Source organism: Amblyomma mixtum, chromosome 3 (genome assembly GCF_055824585.1).
Source record: "Amblyomma mixtum isolate Tamu chromosome 3, ASM5582458v1, whole genome shotgun sequence".
Classification (NCBI taxonomy): domain Eukaryota; kingdom Metazoa; phylum Arthropoda; class Arachnida; order Ixodida; family Ixodidae; genus Amblyomma; species Amblyomma mixtum.
The window spans coordinates 145,867,527-145,884,539 of record NC_143014.1 but is presented as its reverse complement, the minus strand read 5'-3'; the positions used below and the strand labels follow the sequence as shown (position 1 = coordinate 145,884,539).

Below are 17,013 nucleotides of genomic sequence, written 5' to 3'. Positions count from 1 at the left end.
CAACTCGGCTCGTCGGGTAACGGCGGCCGCTTGGCACGGCGCGCCGTGCTCCTCCCGCTAGATGCGCTAGTGGCGTTATAGCGTGACGTCATACTAGGAGCGAGAGACGGGCTACCAACTCGGCTCGTCGGGTGACGGCGGTCGCTTGGCACGACGCGCCGCGCTCCTCCCGCTAGAGGTGCTAGTGACGTTATGGCGTGCCGTCGCCGTCATACCAGAAGCGAGAGACGGGCTACCAACTCGGCTCCTCGGGTAACGGCCGCCGCTTGGCACGGCGCGCCGTGCTCCTCCCGCTAGATGCGCTAGTGGCGTTATAGCGTGACGTCATACTAGGAGCGAGAGACGGGCTACCTACTCGGCTGGTCGGGTGACGGCGGCCGCTTGGCACGACGCGCCGCGCTCCTCCCGCTAGAGGTGCTAGTGACGTTATGGCGTGCCGTCGCCGTCATACCAGAAGCGAGAGACGGGCTACGAACTCGGCTCCTCGGGTAACGGCCGCCGCTTGGCACGGCGCGCCGTGCTCCTCCCGCTAGATGCGCTAGTGGCGTTATAGCGTGACGTCATACTAGGAGCGAGAGAGACGGGCTACCAACTCGGCTCGTCGGGTGACGGCGGCCGCTTGGCACGGCGCGCCACGCTCCTCCCGCTAGAGGCACTAGTGGCGTTATAGCGTGACGTCATACCAGGAGCGAGAGACGGGCTACCAACTCGGCTCCTCGGGTAACGGCCGCCGCTTGGCACGGCGCGCCGTGCTCCTCCCGCTAGATGCGCTAGTGGCGTTATAGCGTGACGTCATACTAGGAGCGAGAGAGACGGGCTACCAACTCGGCTCGTCGGGTGACGGCGGCCGCTTGGCACGGCGCGCCACGCTCCTCCCGCTAGAGGCACTAGTGGCGTTATAGCGTGACGTCATACCAGGAGCGAGAGACGGGCTACCAACTCGGCTCCTCGGGTAACGGCCGCCGCTTGGCACGGCGCGCCGTGCACCTCCCGCTAGATGCGCTAGTGGCGTTATAGCGTGACGTCATACTAGGAGCGAGAGACGGGCTACCAACTCGGCTCGTCGGGTGACGGCGGCCGCTTGGCACAGCGCGCCAAGCTCCTCCCGCTAGAGGCACTAGTGGCGTTATAGCGTGACGTCATACCAGGAGCGAGAGACGGGCTACCAACTCGGCTCGTAGGGTAACGGCCGCCGCTTGGCACGGCGCGCCACGCTCCTCCCGCTAGAGGCACTAGTGGCGTTATAGCGTGACGTCATACCAGGAGCGAGAGACGGGCTACCAACTCGGCTCCTCGGGTAACGGCCGCCGCTTGGCACGGCGCGCCGTGCACCTCCCGCTAGATGCGCTAGTGGCGTTATAGCGTGACGTCATACTAGGAGCGAGAGACGGGCTACCAACTCGGCTCGTCGGGTGACGGCGGCCGCTTGGCACGGCGCGCCAAGCTCCTCCCGCTAGAGGCACTAGTGGCGTTATAGCGTGACGTCATACCAGGAGCGAGAGACGGGCTACCAACTCGGCTCGTAGGGTAACGGCGGCCGCTTGGCACGGCGCGCCGCGCTCTTCCCACTAGAGGCGCTGCATATGGAGTATAAAACAACTGCTTTCGCAACCTACCAGGCTCCAAACCAAAGCTAAGCCCCCGCCAATTTTTTTTTTTCATGGTATTTATGACATGTTTTTTTTACAGAAAGGATATATATACATATATCTGTGTGTATACACACACACAAAAACAACTATTTACAGATCACCTAGGTAGGCGCTACGTGGCACGAACATTATAGTAAACATATTATACTTAAAAGGCCGGTAAGGATATACAGCGCATCAGGAGAGGAAACCAATCCGGTAGAAAGTCCAATTCTTCGTAAATGTCCGTTACCAGCAGCAACATTCGGCTAAAATGAATTCGGGGCGAAACAACATGTTCAACGTTGCGGTCTTGCATGAGCGTTTTCCAAAGGCTGTGAAGTCAAGCCAGAAGAATCATATCATAGGGGCTCGAGTCAGGTTGGGAAACAACAAGGTAGCGCACACTGTAGGAATTCAGGAGAAAATCTTTCTGCAGTGTCCTCTGCAACACACCCCAAAACAAAATCGCGTCTTTGCAGTCTATAAAACAATGTTCAGTTATTTCAGGCACATTGCACAAGCGACAGTTTATAGAAGACACAAAAATGTTTTTCCTATCAAGCCACGTATTGACAGGTAGAGTTTCGGTGTGCAATTTATAGAAAAAAAGTTTTGGTGCAAGGAGAAATTGGAATTTTGCTCACTCGCAACATCATCACCCATGAGCCCGAAGTAGACAGAACGATACAATGGAGGCGGGAAGAGCGTCGATATCAAATCCTTGTATAGATTTTGCGCGAAACAGAATATAAGTACTCATTTGAGAACCGAACTGTCAAAAAACGCACAGAGGCATAAAATTCCTGCATAAAGCCTAGTAAACGGAGGCGTTCAGTAAAATTGGAAGAAACTACTAAGTTCAGAAGTAGAGTCATGAAGTTAACCTGCAAGAATGCTCTAATAATCGGATGGGAACAATCACGAAAAAAGAAGAAACGGGCAACCAACTGTCTCACATACAGGTGCTCTAGGCCCAAGCCTCCTGCACAAACGGGCCTGAAAAGGTTATCGCGCCGCATGGGCTCAAATTTGGAAGACCAAATAAATGTCGCAAATATACGATGGAAACGCTGTATGAATGTCTCGCGCAGTGAAGGACCTGGAGTACGTAATGAATTCTTGTTGCCAGAAAGGTGTTGCAAGCCTGGGCTCGACCAAAAATTGAAAGCCGATGCGGTACAAACATCTGAGCATAACGCTCAACGGCCGAAACTCGCTCTCTCTAGTAATGCGCACTTGATTTGTAGGCATGGAGTGTATCCCCAAGATATTTAGGAGGCACACAAGACCATTATATTCCAGCGTACAGGGGCGGAGTTGTGCCCCATGAACCAAACCATAAGCCAATACTTTTGGGGCGATTCATTTGAGCACCAGAAACGATGCCAAATCGATCTATCGTGGACAACACATCATGAATGCTGGGCTTTTCAATGCAGAAAAATGCAAGATCGTCAGCATATGCTAGCAATTTGACTTCATTACCTAAAGCAGGAAACCCATGGATGCCTCTGTTACGCAAAACACTCAAACAAAGTGGTTCCAGGTAAAGAGCAAAAAGCAGAGGAGACATCGGACAGCCTTGCTTCACGGAAGAGCGGATTGGCACAGGGTTCGAGAGCTGGTCATTAATGATTAATCATGTTGAACAGTTGCTGTAGCAAAGTTGCACCCCCTTAAATACAGTAGAACCCACGTTTGCTCGTTCTAGAAGTGAAAACAGAAATGTATGGCGAACGCGGTCAAATACTTTCGCAAGGTCAATCTGAAGCTGAAGCAGAGCAAGCTGTTCATTACAGCGGGAGGAATATTCAAGAATGGTCTGTCTGCGCACTGTGAACATTACTTTGAATGGAGCGGCCTCTCAAACCGCACGTCTGGTGCGATCCAATGAGTACCGACATTGCGAATTGCAAGCTTGATAGCTCGGAATGAACAAAGGCGCGTCTAGTGAATACGGTGCCTTCGTTCACTCCCATCTTCCTCCCTTCCCGTTACGGCCAGCAAGGCGTACAGCCGCACGGGCGATGGCGTTCTGTGGACTCCCTGGCAGCGTGGCGGAATGGTCACGTGAGCAAATACGGCGGCGCCCATGCTCCCGCGCTGTTAAGCGTCTATAAATGCGCGTTTGCCTTGGCGTGAATGCTTTGCTATGCAGCCCTCTAAGGAGAAGTGACAGCGACAGGAAGAAACGAGAAAGCGACAACGTGCGCAAGAGACACCAGAACAGCGTGAAGAACGTCTTGCAAAACGTCGTGTTAAGGATGCAGCTCGGCGACAACGTTCTACCTCGCAGAGTGGTTCCACGTCATCGGTCACCGATGAATCTCAACACCTGACTGCTCAGGAACGCCGCAATGCTACCAGGCGAAGGCAACGCGCCGAAGAATTACCAGAAGAACGCGCACATCATTGCTTACGCAATTTACCCGGTTTAACCGCTGCCAATTTTTTTTTATTACCCTTAGGCTCAAAAGACCAGCACACACTGCAAGGAGCAAACTACAGGCTCAAGTCAAGGAATCTGATTGTGTCCTTTACAGGAACTTCATGAGTCACATCCAAAGGGGTAAGAACATCAGAAAATACACCACGAGCTTTAGACACTTCCCTACTAAAAGCATCGCGGTCACAGGTGAGCAAAACAAGATAGCCATCTACGAAGCGACAAACTGCCGCTACAGCTGTGCCTTTTAAGCGGTTATTTAGTTCTCCGTCATGCATTGCTAAAAAGAATTCACTCAAAATTGGAGTAATACACGAACCTATGCATATGCCCTTCTTCTGGATAAAAATTCGGCCTTACCACTTTGTATACGTGGATTCGAGGTAGGCTAATAATAATTCTAAAAAGTTCCTCCTTTTCTCTGCTCTCTTCTTAGGCCTTGGGCCTTGCACTGTTTCAATTATACCACGCACAACCAACTCGCCCATCAGTTCGTGCTTTCAAGCTTGTGGGCAATTCCTCTGCGCGGGGGCGCACAGGCAGTCACTCGAGGCAGGACTTTGTACAAAGAGTTTATTCTCACATCGGGGGGGCCGGTCGTCGTCGTGGCAGCTGGGTCAGGTGGTCCTTTCGGCAGGGCTGGTCCAAGAGCAAGAGGCCGCGAGCCTCTCCGGTCTCGCCTTATAAAGGCTTTCTCCCAGCCTCTCTCCCCCCGCCCCACCACTCGGGAAGAAGGGGTCCGAGACTACCCACGGTGAGCGGCGCGAGATTTGACTTGCCCGCGAGCAGACCCTACAAGCTACATTTCAAGTGAAATTGCAGCGCTGGCAGCGCCAAATAAGAGCGCAAAAAAAAAGGACCACATTCTAGAGCTGAAGTCACGTTGAGCAACAGACTTGCGACGCTTTTGCAGACTTGCTCCGTAACATCGAGAAGGAATCTCGAGTGCGGTTTGTGGACATCGGCGGCCTTTAATTGATAGCGATTAGGATTTTCCCCTTTGCCCTTTTCAGTGCGAGTCTATGGTGCTGGGCCCGAGTTACAAATTTAACTAATTTAGCTGCAAGTAAGCACCACTTTACGGCATAAAAATGACTTAAACTCTGCGGCTACAAGCGACGAGAATCACTGTCATGTTCGCCGCCGCGGTGGCTCAGTGGTTATGGTGCTCGGCTGCTGACCCGAAAGACGCGGGTTCGATCCCGGCCGCGGCGGTTGAATTTCTTTGGAGGAGAAATTCGAGAGGCCCGTGTACTGTGCGATGTCAGTGCACGTTAAAGAACCCCAGGTGGTCGAAATTTCCGGAGCCCTCCACTACGGCGTCCCTCGTAGCCTTAGTCGCTTTGGGACGTTAAACCCCATAAACCAAACCATAAACCATCACTGTCATGTTCGGAAGCACCTACTTGTGCGAGCATCTAAGCATAACAGACGAAATCTTGCGGTTTCAGCAATCGTTTCAGCGATATTAGGGGCTTAAGTCGCCACTATGCTACCTGTAATCACCAAATTGTAACTGTTCTCAGAAATGCAACAATTTTTCGCAGCAGCGGTTATCTGATGATAGCACTTCTGTTCCTTGCGTGTTTGGACAAGAAAATCGAAGTTAGCCTTAGGTGGGAGCTCCCTTCTGGTGCTTTGTTTCTTGTCACCGCTCAGTGGGGTTTAGAAAGTCGGCAAAGCAGACTTTAGTGTTTCTTTTATTGATTTGTAGACCAACTGGACAGCAAATCCAGCAGAAAGCCGACAATAAACATCGCACGCTAGCACTGACAGAAAAAAAAATCTGAAAACAGCGCGAGCTATAGGGGAAAAAGAAAACAAAACATTCCGTGGAAACGTGTAAGAATTCAGAAAGAATCGCTTTAAAAGCAAATTTCTGAAAATATATCTAAGAAATGGCTGAATGCCGCAATAAGGTTTCGCAAAGAAAAGAAAAAAGAGAAGCCTGATAATCAAGGGCCGCAGCCGCTGCAGGCAAAGCATTGCCAGGTCGCCTTCCCAGCTCGTGGTAGCCCGCGACTGCAGTAGACGCGAGGGTTTTCCGTGTGACCTTTCGCTATAAGTGCTTCGCACCCGGGCCGGAAAGAAGAGGAAAACTCGCACCGGCAGCTGTCCAGTAGCAAAGGAAGAAGAAAAGCGGCGAAGCCACCCGGGCATCGTTCTTGAAGCGGTGGCCTTGCGCGAGCGGTCCAAGCCGGGATGTACCGCACGCCTCAACCCGTTGGCGGTTATGGTGAGCGCCTCTTATCAGCTCGGTAGCTTCCGGGAGAAGGCTCCCATCGCGTTCTTGCTTCGCCCGCGACCGTATGGCCGAGAATCGGTCGGCCTCGCCGTGGCCGCCAGTGCACAGTGCTTCTTTGCGGACGTCCTTTGTCCGGACACGTCGCGACGGAAAGCGGACCTAATTAAGTCACCGAGATAAAGCTGCGCACATATTTGAGTGTAACGTTTGCGTGGTGCTTGGAGTTCTAGTCAGGCCAAAGCAATCTGAGCGCGGCCTCACGAAAAAGAGGCAGTGCATGTACAACGGCGAAGATGGCAACGGCGAAACGAGAAGCGCTTGGCTGGCCGCCGCTTCGTGGCCGAGTTTTGTGCTGTTGCCCTTATCCCTCGGGTTGAAACCTATGGGCTCCTCCTTCGCCGAAGTCCTCGGCTATGGGGCGCGCACGGGGCAGGCTCTGTAGAATGTCGTGCAGACTGGTAACCATCGTTTTGTTTTTTTTAGAAAGCAAAAATCCGGCTCCGAAAATATTTAAGAACTCTGCGCACGCCAAGGTTATGACCACTGCCGCATACTTCTACCTACGGCTGATTGCCCTTGATTAATACACAGGTAAACAAATGCTGGCCCGCACAGTGGTAGCCTGGAGCAGCCAGGCCGGCGCACCTATGTTGCAGTCCGCCTGATGGGGAACTATTATGTGGATAATTTCAGTCCCTGCCACTGTGTGTGCCACCGCTTACTGCACACCTGCAGGTCATGCGTCTTCTACTTCGCCGCTCGCACTTGTTACGTTTGTAACAAATGTTTTATTCCGAGCAGGTACTTACACAAGACCATGACTGGCGTTCCAAGAATCAGAGTGGTCACACTGTCATGCTCAAGGTCGGCACTGCCCAGTCCCCTACACCGCTAGTTTCGACACAACAGCACGCTTGCAGGAATTTCCTATTCCTTCTTTTTATTCTGTATATGTGCGCGCGCCAATATTTGAAGTAGTTACACGCTGACAAGCACGGTGCCGAGCCGGTGCGTACTCAGCAAATAGCCACGAGATCGGCTGTACTGTGCCTCTCAAAAATCAAGCCGCACAGCCGCAGCTATAGGTACATAGATGGCGTCAGCCTAACCAGAGGACAAGCTCACAGGGCTGTTTGCATCATCCGGATGAATAGTTCAACTCAGAATCTTGATCTCATCGTGTCTACTCGTGATGTTGGAGATCCCTGGATGAGATACAGGATCGTTGTACGAGTTTCATCTAAAATGACAAAAAAAAAAAACGCAAACGACACAGGACCGATGCAGGATGCAACATATGCAGGGCGGTAATATCAGCTCAACATTTATTGTAGCGAAACAGCATAGCGAAACACTGCTTGAAAAAACGTGTTCACGAGGCTCGTGCCGCCAGCATGCAAAGGTTAGAAGGCGAACCGCGACAAAGTAAAAAAAAGAAAGTGCAGATGGCGGGGCAGTATATATATAGTACACTGAAGTCCACTACCGAAACACTTAACTATTGCGTTAGAAATATAATTCTAGTTATAGCTCACATTGTCAATGAAAATGTCATCGAAACAAAAGCGAACGCTGGCGCCGTTATTTCTGAAGGAACTGAGAGCATTCCGTAGATATTTGAGAATGAAATGGACATGAGCAGAAGCGGACATGCAGTCCTTTTAGTTTGAAAGCATTTTTTAAAACTAGAGATTTTTGTCAAGGCGTCTGCTAGCTGGATGTGATGCTAGGTCTGCAAAGATAACGAGGTGTGAACGGTTGCGTTGATATTTACTCTGTCTTTCGGTTATTTGGGTGTGAGGACCATCTATCTGTAGCTTTCGTGGGAACAGCTTTGACAGTTTCGACATTAATGTCTCATTATTTTCGAGAGCGTTTCGCGTGCACCGTAAAGTCATGTAAGATAAGTTTACAAGGCGCGTTCTTCATTTCAGGTGTCAGCACTTTAGGCGCACAACGCGAACGCGCCTTAAGTATTCCCAAATCTTCGTGCAAGATGGTTTTTACGGACTCAGGACTAATGCCCAGTCCGATAGCATTAAGAACCCTCACGCGCCTGTTACTCGCAACTTTGCCTTGCACTTTCCGCGCATTTCTCCAGTGGTGATTTTAACTTGCCGACAAGCCAGCGAGTCGTCTTCCAAAGATTTCCTGTTGTATTTAGATGAGCTGCCCACCATTTGACAATCCCATATGACTGCGCATAGTCCCCGCATACATCCTTCATGCAACTTTGAATATTTCCCCGCGTTGTTCTCTCTTTTGTCTCAAATTCGATCATGGCACTCTGTTTGATGCGGTCTTTCGGTTCAGCCATTGCCGCCAAACAACCTTCAGTGCGGGGCTATGCGGTATCTAATTAATAATAACACTTTGCTAGAGGGAGTCCGCGGATGTCACTAGTAACCATTACCTAGAAAGACGTTGCGTAATGGATGAAACACTGTAGTACCGTTTGTATATTACATCATACTACTTATCGAAAACACCTCGCATTTCTGCGGGGTTACTTTTCTTCGTTATCTAAAACAATATTGCTTGCCACGGTATTGAGCGATTGAAGCAGCCAGTTTTGTTCATGTAGGACGCTGGAAATTCTGAAAGAAAGGGAAGTTTTGTTTCAAGAGCAGCGATGCGCGATTCGAAAGTTTCAGAACACAAGTTAAGAGATTGGTGCAATAACCTAATTTCAACAATTTTCAGTGCCACCTTCTTACTGACCAGCTACGAATTAGGTGGCAGTGGGTTGACCTACTGCATTAGCGTATACTCACTGTCGCTGCGACTAGAATCAGCAGGCCACAGTTTGATCCGGTGGTGCGGGGCGCGCTGCCATGATTGCAGGGCAGCCGATTCCCCTGCAGAGGCGCGGCAGCCTGTCGCCGATGGCCATGATGTCGCCGGGGGGCCCCATGTCGCCGAACATGGCGGAGAAGGTCCGCATGGCCGCCATACAGCAGCGCAAGCAGTACGCGCGGACGCCTGCCGAGCGGCTCCTGCTCAAGTGGGTAATCTGCTGGGTGCTGTTCGCCGCTGTGGCGACCACCTTCATGCTCTGGTACCTGTTCAAGCTGAGTGAAAAGCCCGTCGTCACGGACCACATGAGCCGCCTGCTCAGCATCCACGATCAGATCGCCACCGAGAGGTACCACCAGCACGACCGTGTCTACCGTGCCATCACGCACAACATCACGGCCCGGGCCATCAGGAACCAGTTCTTGTAAGACTCATCTCTACTGTGCCGCCGCTGCGTGGATTGCCGTGCTGTCTTCCTTTTCCCCCGCGACACTGTGGGGACATCCGGCAAAGCACACAGTTTTATCCTTAGACGTCGCTTGCTAGGTGGTCACTCGATCATGGCATCGGCCGGCGCATCGTTCTCTTTCGAAAACCGATGATCGTCGACTGAAGGCATTGAACTACGTTACTCGGAAACTCGAATGGGTTCCGCGTGGGGGGGGGTGAAAGTTGGCAAGGCATAAGCTTGTCATGAAAAGGTGCTCCACAACAGAGCCCAGACGCGCTCAGGGACTGGGGAAATTGCAGCAAGTGTGTCGCTGTTCAAAAAGCAGTCCATAAACCTGGCAGCCGCAACGACTTCTAAGGCTGATACAGTTCGTTGAGAAGATGAGAGAACCCTTTTTGTCATAGGGCTAGTGGGGAAGATAGTTTTGTTGGGCTGTTTATAAGGGTGCTATGCACGAACCCCTTTTTGCAATTTTAAGCGCGTGATATGACTTTGGCGCCATCCACGTGTGCGTGAATGAAAAGTCGGCGTGGTCAGAGTTTACGTCTTTCGCAGCAACCTAACTGCGAAGGACGCCGGTGGAATGGACCTCGTCAGGTCGGTGGCCAAGTACTGGAAAGACATTGGCATGGATGTGGTGAAGGAGCCCATGTACATGGTCCTGACGAGCCGTCCGAACACGACGATGGACAACAAGGTGAGCAGCTATAGCGTCGACTGGAAGACCCGAGCGCAAGTCATGCGACGCGCACGAATATGAGACAAACGCTACTGAGAAATTTCTAACGAGAACAGAAAACTGGGCAAGTTGGAACGGATTCATCTTAAAGCAGCTCGATACACAGGACGAGTGAAAGAAACAAGAGACGACACGAGCGCTAGTGTCGTCTCTTGTTTCTTTCACTCGTCCTGTGTACCGCGCTGCTTTAATATAAATTTCTAAGTTAGGATGCTCAAGGAACCGCGACACGGTCGCCCGCACTGGAAACGGAGGCCACGTACGCGGTGCAGGGAGGCCGAATAGGCGAGTTAGAAAGGAGCCGCGGTTTGCGCCTCTGTAACGCAACCTTGCTGGTCGAGGACCGTTAAAACGAATCCTCAGCAGCTGTGTCACTGTCGTGTCTACAAGCCATCGCTTTGAAGCATTATGCGGTCTCCAGCGTATGAATCGGTCTTTGAACCAGGCTTTTCGAAGCATATATACTTGCGATTTGTTAGGTGATGGCAAAATCGCGTAAATTTCTTTTATTTTTTTCTCCGACGCGCAGCTCATTCTCTATGGCTTGCTGTGGCGCAAGTCCTAACAAGAGAAGAGATGGGGCTAGCTGATTGTTCATGGTGCAGGGAATCGTGCTAAACTGAATACGAGACGAAAAAAAAACACGATTCCCAGCACAGCGAACCCTAACTCGCCGTGATACGAGGGCTGTGAAACGTTAGTGTCTTGTATCAGCATCTTTGACAGACCCGGTGCTTTCAGCACTTATCATTGTTGGCATTTTCCCGCTGGCGACGACCACTTGCCTTTTCCTTATATTTAAATTTCTCCTTAATGCACAGCCGGCTGCAGAAGCTCGAGGTAGTGAGAAAAAAAAGAAAACAATTTAGATGCGGGCTCTGGAGTTGAGAGCGGCACTACCTAGCTCCAATACACGAATGGGGACTGCAGTTCAATTCCAGGATGCGTGGGTTGCCTGTGCACAAATTCCAATGCTTCATTGCCCTCCAAATACTCAACTTTTGTGGTCAACAGTACATCTATCAAATAGGCAAAATATTCCACTGCCAATATTTATTTTTCTGGGGTACTTATTTCATTGTTTTCACTGTGTTAACGCCTGCTCTAGCGGACTGTGCCGATGTTTAAACGGCGCACACATTTCGTTGACTATTATAACTCGCATATAAAAATCCTTCTAGCTGGTTTTGACTTCATTATAAGGAGAGTTCACTGTTCTGACTACAATGCAACCACGTGTTTGGCTGAGACAAAAGCTGTCCTTGCTCTTGTGTCAGGCGGATCGTACAGCGTTTTGTGTGCTCTCTCTCTCTCTCTCACACACACACACACACACACACACACACACACACACACACACACACACACACACACACACACACACACACACACACACACACACACACACACACACACACACACACACACACACACACACACACGCACGCACACGCACGCACACGCACGCACGCACGCACACGCACTCTCTCTTTCTCTTTGTGGTGCCTATTTTGATAAAATACAAACTTAAAGCAGTGAACGTACGCAAATGAAAATTGCTGGAAGGAAATTGTGGAGTATATTGTTGCAACAGCCCGTTACACGTTTATGCTTTAAAGAAAAAAACAGAAAATACATGCGCCTCATGAAAATTCTTCGTATTGCATGCCTCGGTATACACAAGGCGGGACCTGTCAATGAAGCGGATTGCAAGAAAAAAAATTTAATGACTCACAAAGCTGCTAACAAACAACTTGAGTGCGAATAGACGACTGTAATGCATATTTCTTCAATCTGCTAGTTCGCAAACACGTACTTTGTTTCAGTGTTTCAGCCTGGTTAAAACAATAAATTCAAAAATTACAGCGTACAGCCCGCCAAGAATCCGCGTGAGTCCTGGTGTCATAGAAAGTCCACTCTTGCAACGCATCACAACGCACATGGCGGCAATGTTTTTTCGTGGTCAGTCTATAGTACGCTGGTTACCGAGATTATATGTGCGTGTGTAACCACGGATAAGGCGACAGACATTTCTGTCATTGAGCTTTGGGTTCCCGTACGAGCTGGATTCCCGAACACACGCAGGAGCTTGAAAGATGCCACCTAAGCGAGCCCATTTGCAGCTGTGCTTTGCCCAGTGATTGGAAATCTCTTCACCGCTAGGAACTCTTTTTCCGCAGCGCCAGTTCCAGAGGTGCGCGAGGCATTCAAAGCCGCTGTGCTTGCGCGTGCGCAGGTGATGCTGTTCAAAGACAACCAGCTGCTGCTGACCTGTTCCTCCAGGGACCTCATGGTGCTAGCCGGCAAAACGCACATCCCACCGGCATACCTGGCCTTCGCGGCGAGCGGCACCGGCGTTGTAAGCGAGACCTTGTGGCGTAATTATATCCCAGTATAGACGAAACAAGTGGCTGAAAAGACAAGCACAAAGGCCTTATCCCGCCTGCTGTGCTGTTTCTCTCTATAAGCGGAGGTTACCAGCTGGACCAAGCGAGCACGTGAACCATGCAATGTCTGCTACTGGAAAAGGAGAGAGAATGGTCCTATAGTTTGGCATTTTCCTGCCTCGCCGATTAACTCTCAGACCTTGTCGCCTCTGACAATTCGTTACCATTTTTTTTTTTTTACTCGCCAAGCCGACAAACGCTGCGAGCTCGTTTTTAACAGCGCACAGGCTTTCGGCGTGCATCGTCGCTGTCTATAGATATGGCGCAGGTGTGAAGGAACCTCATTCGACTTTGCGTCTGCAGTCGTCGGTCGTCGTGGTCGCTCGACGTGTTGCGCTCTTTGCCAACAGCACACCAGCCACTGCTTGCCAAGTACCCTCGGCATGCTTTTTGGCAAAGGGTGGACCCAGTATTAAAGCGCGTTACGATTCCGGTTGGGTTGATGCAGCGAATCCCCTTCCTCTAAGGTGTGCATAGCACCAATAGTTAACCGCTGCTTTATACTCGAGTGGAAGTGTTGATCGGTCAGCGCCCAATGGCAATGATATGCTCCTTCTGCAAGGTGCTTACTTCGGGCCGCTTGGAGCATTTTCCAAAGTCAGAACAACGCCTCGTTCGTCTTCTGCCGTCACCACGTCCCCGCGCTCTTTTGTTGCGCTGATTTCAAACGATTTTTTTCCCCGGTAGATCGACTGATGGTGGAAGCAGCAGACAACGACAATAGCATTTCCTGCAGTCTTCTGTTGAGCGCAGCGGTTTCTTCAGGCGTTACAGAGGCCGCGTAATTCACGACTATTATCTGTGGAGCTGCAGTTGCTAACTACTTGGCATCTACGAGGTGCAGGCGCGGATGAAGGGAACATGACGAATGCCGCCAGTGCCGAGAGACAGCGCCACGCCTCTTCCCAATCGGGATAGCTTGCCCGGCGATACTTAGACGTCCTTTTCTCTACCTCACGACGAATAAGCGGGACTACTGATGTCGATACCAGCTCAATCGACCTAACTGTGCATGAAGAGACAGTGACACGTTCAGCATAACTATGTTGCATGGTCAAAGCAATGAGAGAAGTCGAAGCTCTCGCAATTTTCTTTCCAGGCCATCGCTTTTCCAGCCACATTCTACGCATCAAAATTTTAAGAAAGCGACTCTCCTGATTTTCTGCATTGCACAGGACCACATCCTTCTTTTTTTTTTTCTCCCAAGTTGCGCATCTGCGAACAAGAGACGATTTGAAGAGTCCTCTCCTGCTGCCGCATCGCCTGGCTCGTTTTCACCACGTGATCAGCTGACTATGGCTACGCTGGCTTCTTTACGCATCACCTTCTTGTGATTTTTAAGGCGAAATGTGATGAGCGGACGTGCTTTCACAGCCAGCGTACCCCGCAAAACGTGACTGCCGCCTGTTCTTTTCTTTTTTTGCGAAGCCTCCGCTGAACCCACTTAGTCGTATTGAAATCATTTCTTTTCTTCTATCGCTTTCCATTGAATAAAAGTGGAGGAGGAGGAGGGGGGGGAGGTGGCACCGTAAGTCGGCCTATTGTAAACTGATATTCGGAACTGTATTGTACAAAGTCCAAAATATTCAGCTTCCTTACATCTAGTTGGTGATCTCCGCGTATGTAATTTATTTTCCTTTAAAAAATAAAAATAATCTTATAATCGCGAAAACAGCGACGGAGACGTGTACAAAATACGAGCTGTTTCAAAAGCTATGCTGCAATCGCTTTATTATCTAGTATTTTACGGGCTCTATTTCAACATTCAAAAGTTATAGAGGATCGAATTCGCTCAAGCTACATCCCGTATGATCTCAGGAAGCAATCAAATTACGAAACTCTCTTGGCGATGGCAGTTCAAGTTCACTGAATGATTCTGCGTCGAATGACCCTTCGTCCACTTCAGTGCGTACACGCTTTTGCTTTCGGTATTCCCAGGGGGCACCCGTGTACGTCAACTTCGGCAGACATCAGGATTTCGCTTACTTCCGCAACGTAGACCTGCACGGCATGGTTGTCATCGTCCGCACTGGAAAGATAACCATCGGAGAAAAGGTAATCGAGCAACATGCATATCCGAATTCACCGGAAACCAGAAGGCACGTGCACGTAACAGCACACACAACTTATGCTTGCATGTAAAGGAGTACGAAAGTGACTGGGTCGTCTAAAACACCCGCTGCACTTAAGCGAGGCACGACCCCCGTCGTATCACTTGTGTCTGCCTTCCCACTAGAAAAAAAAAGAATATTAAAAAGAAACGCCGTGGGCGCAAAAAAGATGTCTCCTGACTGTGCGTTTCTTTAAATGTAATGGCAAGTTGGTTAATGATCAAAACGAAAAAAAAAATAGAGAGAGGGGGGAGTGGACGTACAATCATCCGCACATCTGTCTAGAGTAATGTAGAGGGTGCAGTGACAAGCGACAAACGCAGCGCGGTGTGCGTTTCTCAATTACGGGTTATCTAGGACTCTGAGCAACGTTCTGCTGTGCATGCGCTTTCGTATACTTTGTGGCTTACTGTTTCTGCTTGACAATGATGATTTGGTTTTTAATGGCCCAAGGGCAGCTCGGCCAAAGCGCGCCATTGCTAACGTGTTTGGTCTGCTCGAGGTGGGGCCAATGACCCATTTGCCAATTTGCCAAGAATTTCACCCGACAGAAGCCGAGCAACAAGCCAGGGCAAAGCTTGGCATATTTCGAAAGGCTTAATCGTGCCTAGGAGCCAGCACCAAATATCGCAAACGCTCACCGGAGAGCGCTGTTTGTGTGCTCTAGGCAAGTATGGAGCACTGTAGTCACACCCATGTGCGCGTGCTTAAATGCAGCGGTACGCTGGTTGCTTTGTTAATAAAAAAAAAGAGGAAAGTATGTACTTCTCTGGAACGTTCCGACTAGCACATGCCTCTGTGCGTTCCTTGCGCAGGTGCGCAACGCGGAGCGGATGGGTGCATCTGCGGTGGTGGTCTTCATCGACGCCAGTGACGTGGCGCCGCGCGGCGAGGAGCAGCCCTTCCCAGAGTCTATCTGGGTCGGTGGCAGCGCCATCCAGAGGGGCAGCGCCGCGTACATCCGAGGAGATCCCCTGACGCCGGGCTACCCTGCCATCGGTGAGCGCCGCACCCCTTCTGAAGGGCGCCCCCTTCTCTCAGTCAGCTGCAACGGCTCCACTCTGTGCTTTCGCAGCACACTTGGTGGTGTCGGCATTAATTTAAGCGGACCTGAGAAGTCGCGTCAGCTCGTCTAACCATCCAGCGCGACTCCGCTGTATCACTGAGGCTGCCTCAGGACTAACTACTGTCCGCTGTACAAACCCATTAATAGCAACCCACTCGATTCAATTCGCCGGTGAGTGCTTCATGTACAAGCTTCTCACGACCATCTAGGGCCACAAGCTTTCGGCGATGTTAACCTTCCTCTTCTTTTCGCGGATTCTGCGCCCCTCTTAAGCCTGTTTTAAGCAGCCTGCGGTGGACTTTGTTCCTTGGCCCACACCTCGAGCGACATTTGTGCGAGAAAATGGGAGTCGCGGAAAGAGGTACGGGAGAAAGTTGACGACGGAAGAGTCGTGCTAGACCGCTGACCGCACTTTTATGAGATCCGTCGCTTTTCTTTCTCCGGACGTTATTTTGATGCACACTTATATGCAAAAGAAACGACACAAATAAGAAGGTTAACATTCGGATACGCCCTCGCGACGGAATCCGCTACCGCAATGTAGCTTCACTGCAAGCGTTGTCATTGTGCGAGAAGGCCGACCCTAAAAAGAAGGATGCGGAGCAGCGACAGAGCACGAGGCGGAATGAGAGGAAAATGAGAAGAAAAGGAAAAAAGAGAAAAGATGAGATCGTAAGTGCGAGAAACATTGTACCCGTATTCCCCGAGGGGAATGTTGCTACCTCTGTTAACGTCTTTCAGTGGAGGTGAAAAGGCGCGGGATCCTTTATCTTTTTCTTGGAGGGGGTTGTTTCGAAGATCAAGCACGTAATTAACGCGAGGCGGGAACGACTTTAAATGACTCGGAGCGGCGTCATGTTCACTGAAGATGGGAGGAGTAGTAAATGCTCAGAAGGAGTTGTACGAAGGAGACACAGTGAGAGGACATTTCGGACTCTGGCCAATCATCGCGAGCTTTTAAATACAGAAACGAACGCAGCTTTGCAAATCTTGCTCCAGAATGGAAAGTTCGAAAAGGCTGATACCAGCGAGTCGAAACCAGCAAAAATGCCGTTACTCTGAGCTGGCAGGAATGAAA

The 17,013-nt window shown here is 50.5% G+C and overlaps 1 protein-coding gene across 5 annotated transcripts in view; it reads left to right on the top strand.

The window, feature by feature from the left end:
- Positions 1-17,013, top strand: part of LOC149352279 (N-acetylated-alpha-linked acidic dipeptidase 2-like) — a 94,017-nt gene that overhangs the window by 49,309 nt on the left and 27,695 nt on the right. For 4 of the 5 annotated variants that reach the window (XM_089581441.1, XM_089581437.1, XM_089581439.1 and 1 more), the window contains 5 exons: positions 9,170-9,545; positions 10,128-10,269; positions 12,548-12,670; positions 14,697-14,813; positions 15,685-15,868. In XM_089581441.1, the coding sequence (XP_089437567.1) occupies positions 9,170-9,545; positions 10,128-10,269; positions 12,548-12,670; positions 14,697-14,813; positions 15,685-15,868 (942 nt within the window). The remainder of the gene's footprint in view (positions 1-9,169; positions 9,546-10,127; positions 10,270-12,547; positions 12,671-14,696; positions 14,814-15,684; positions 15,869-17,013) is intronic. The other variant, XM_089581440.1, reaches the window with a different exon arrangement.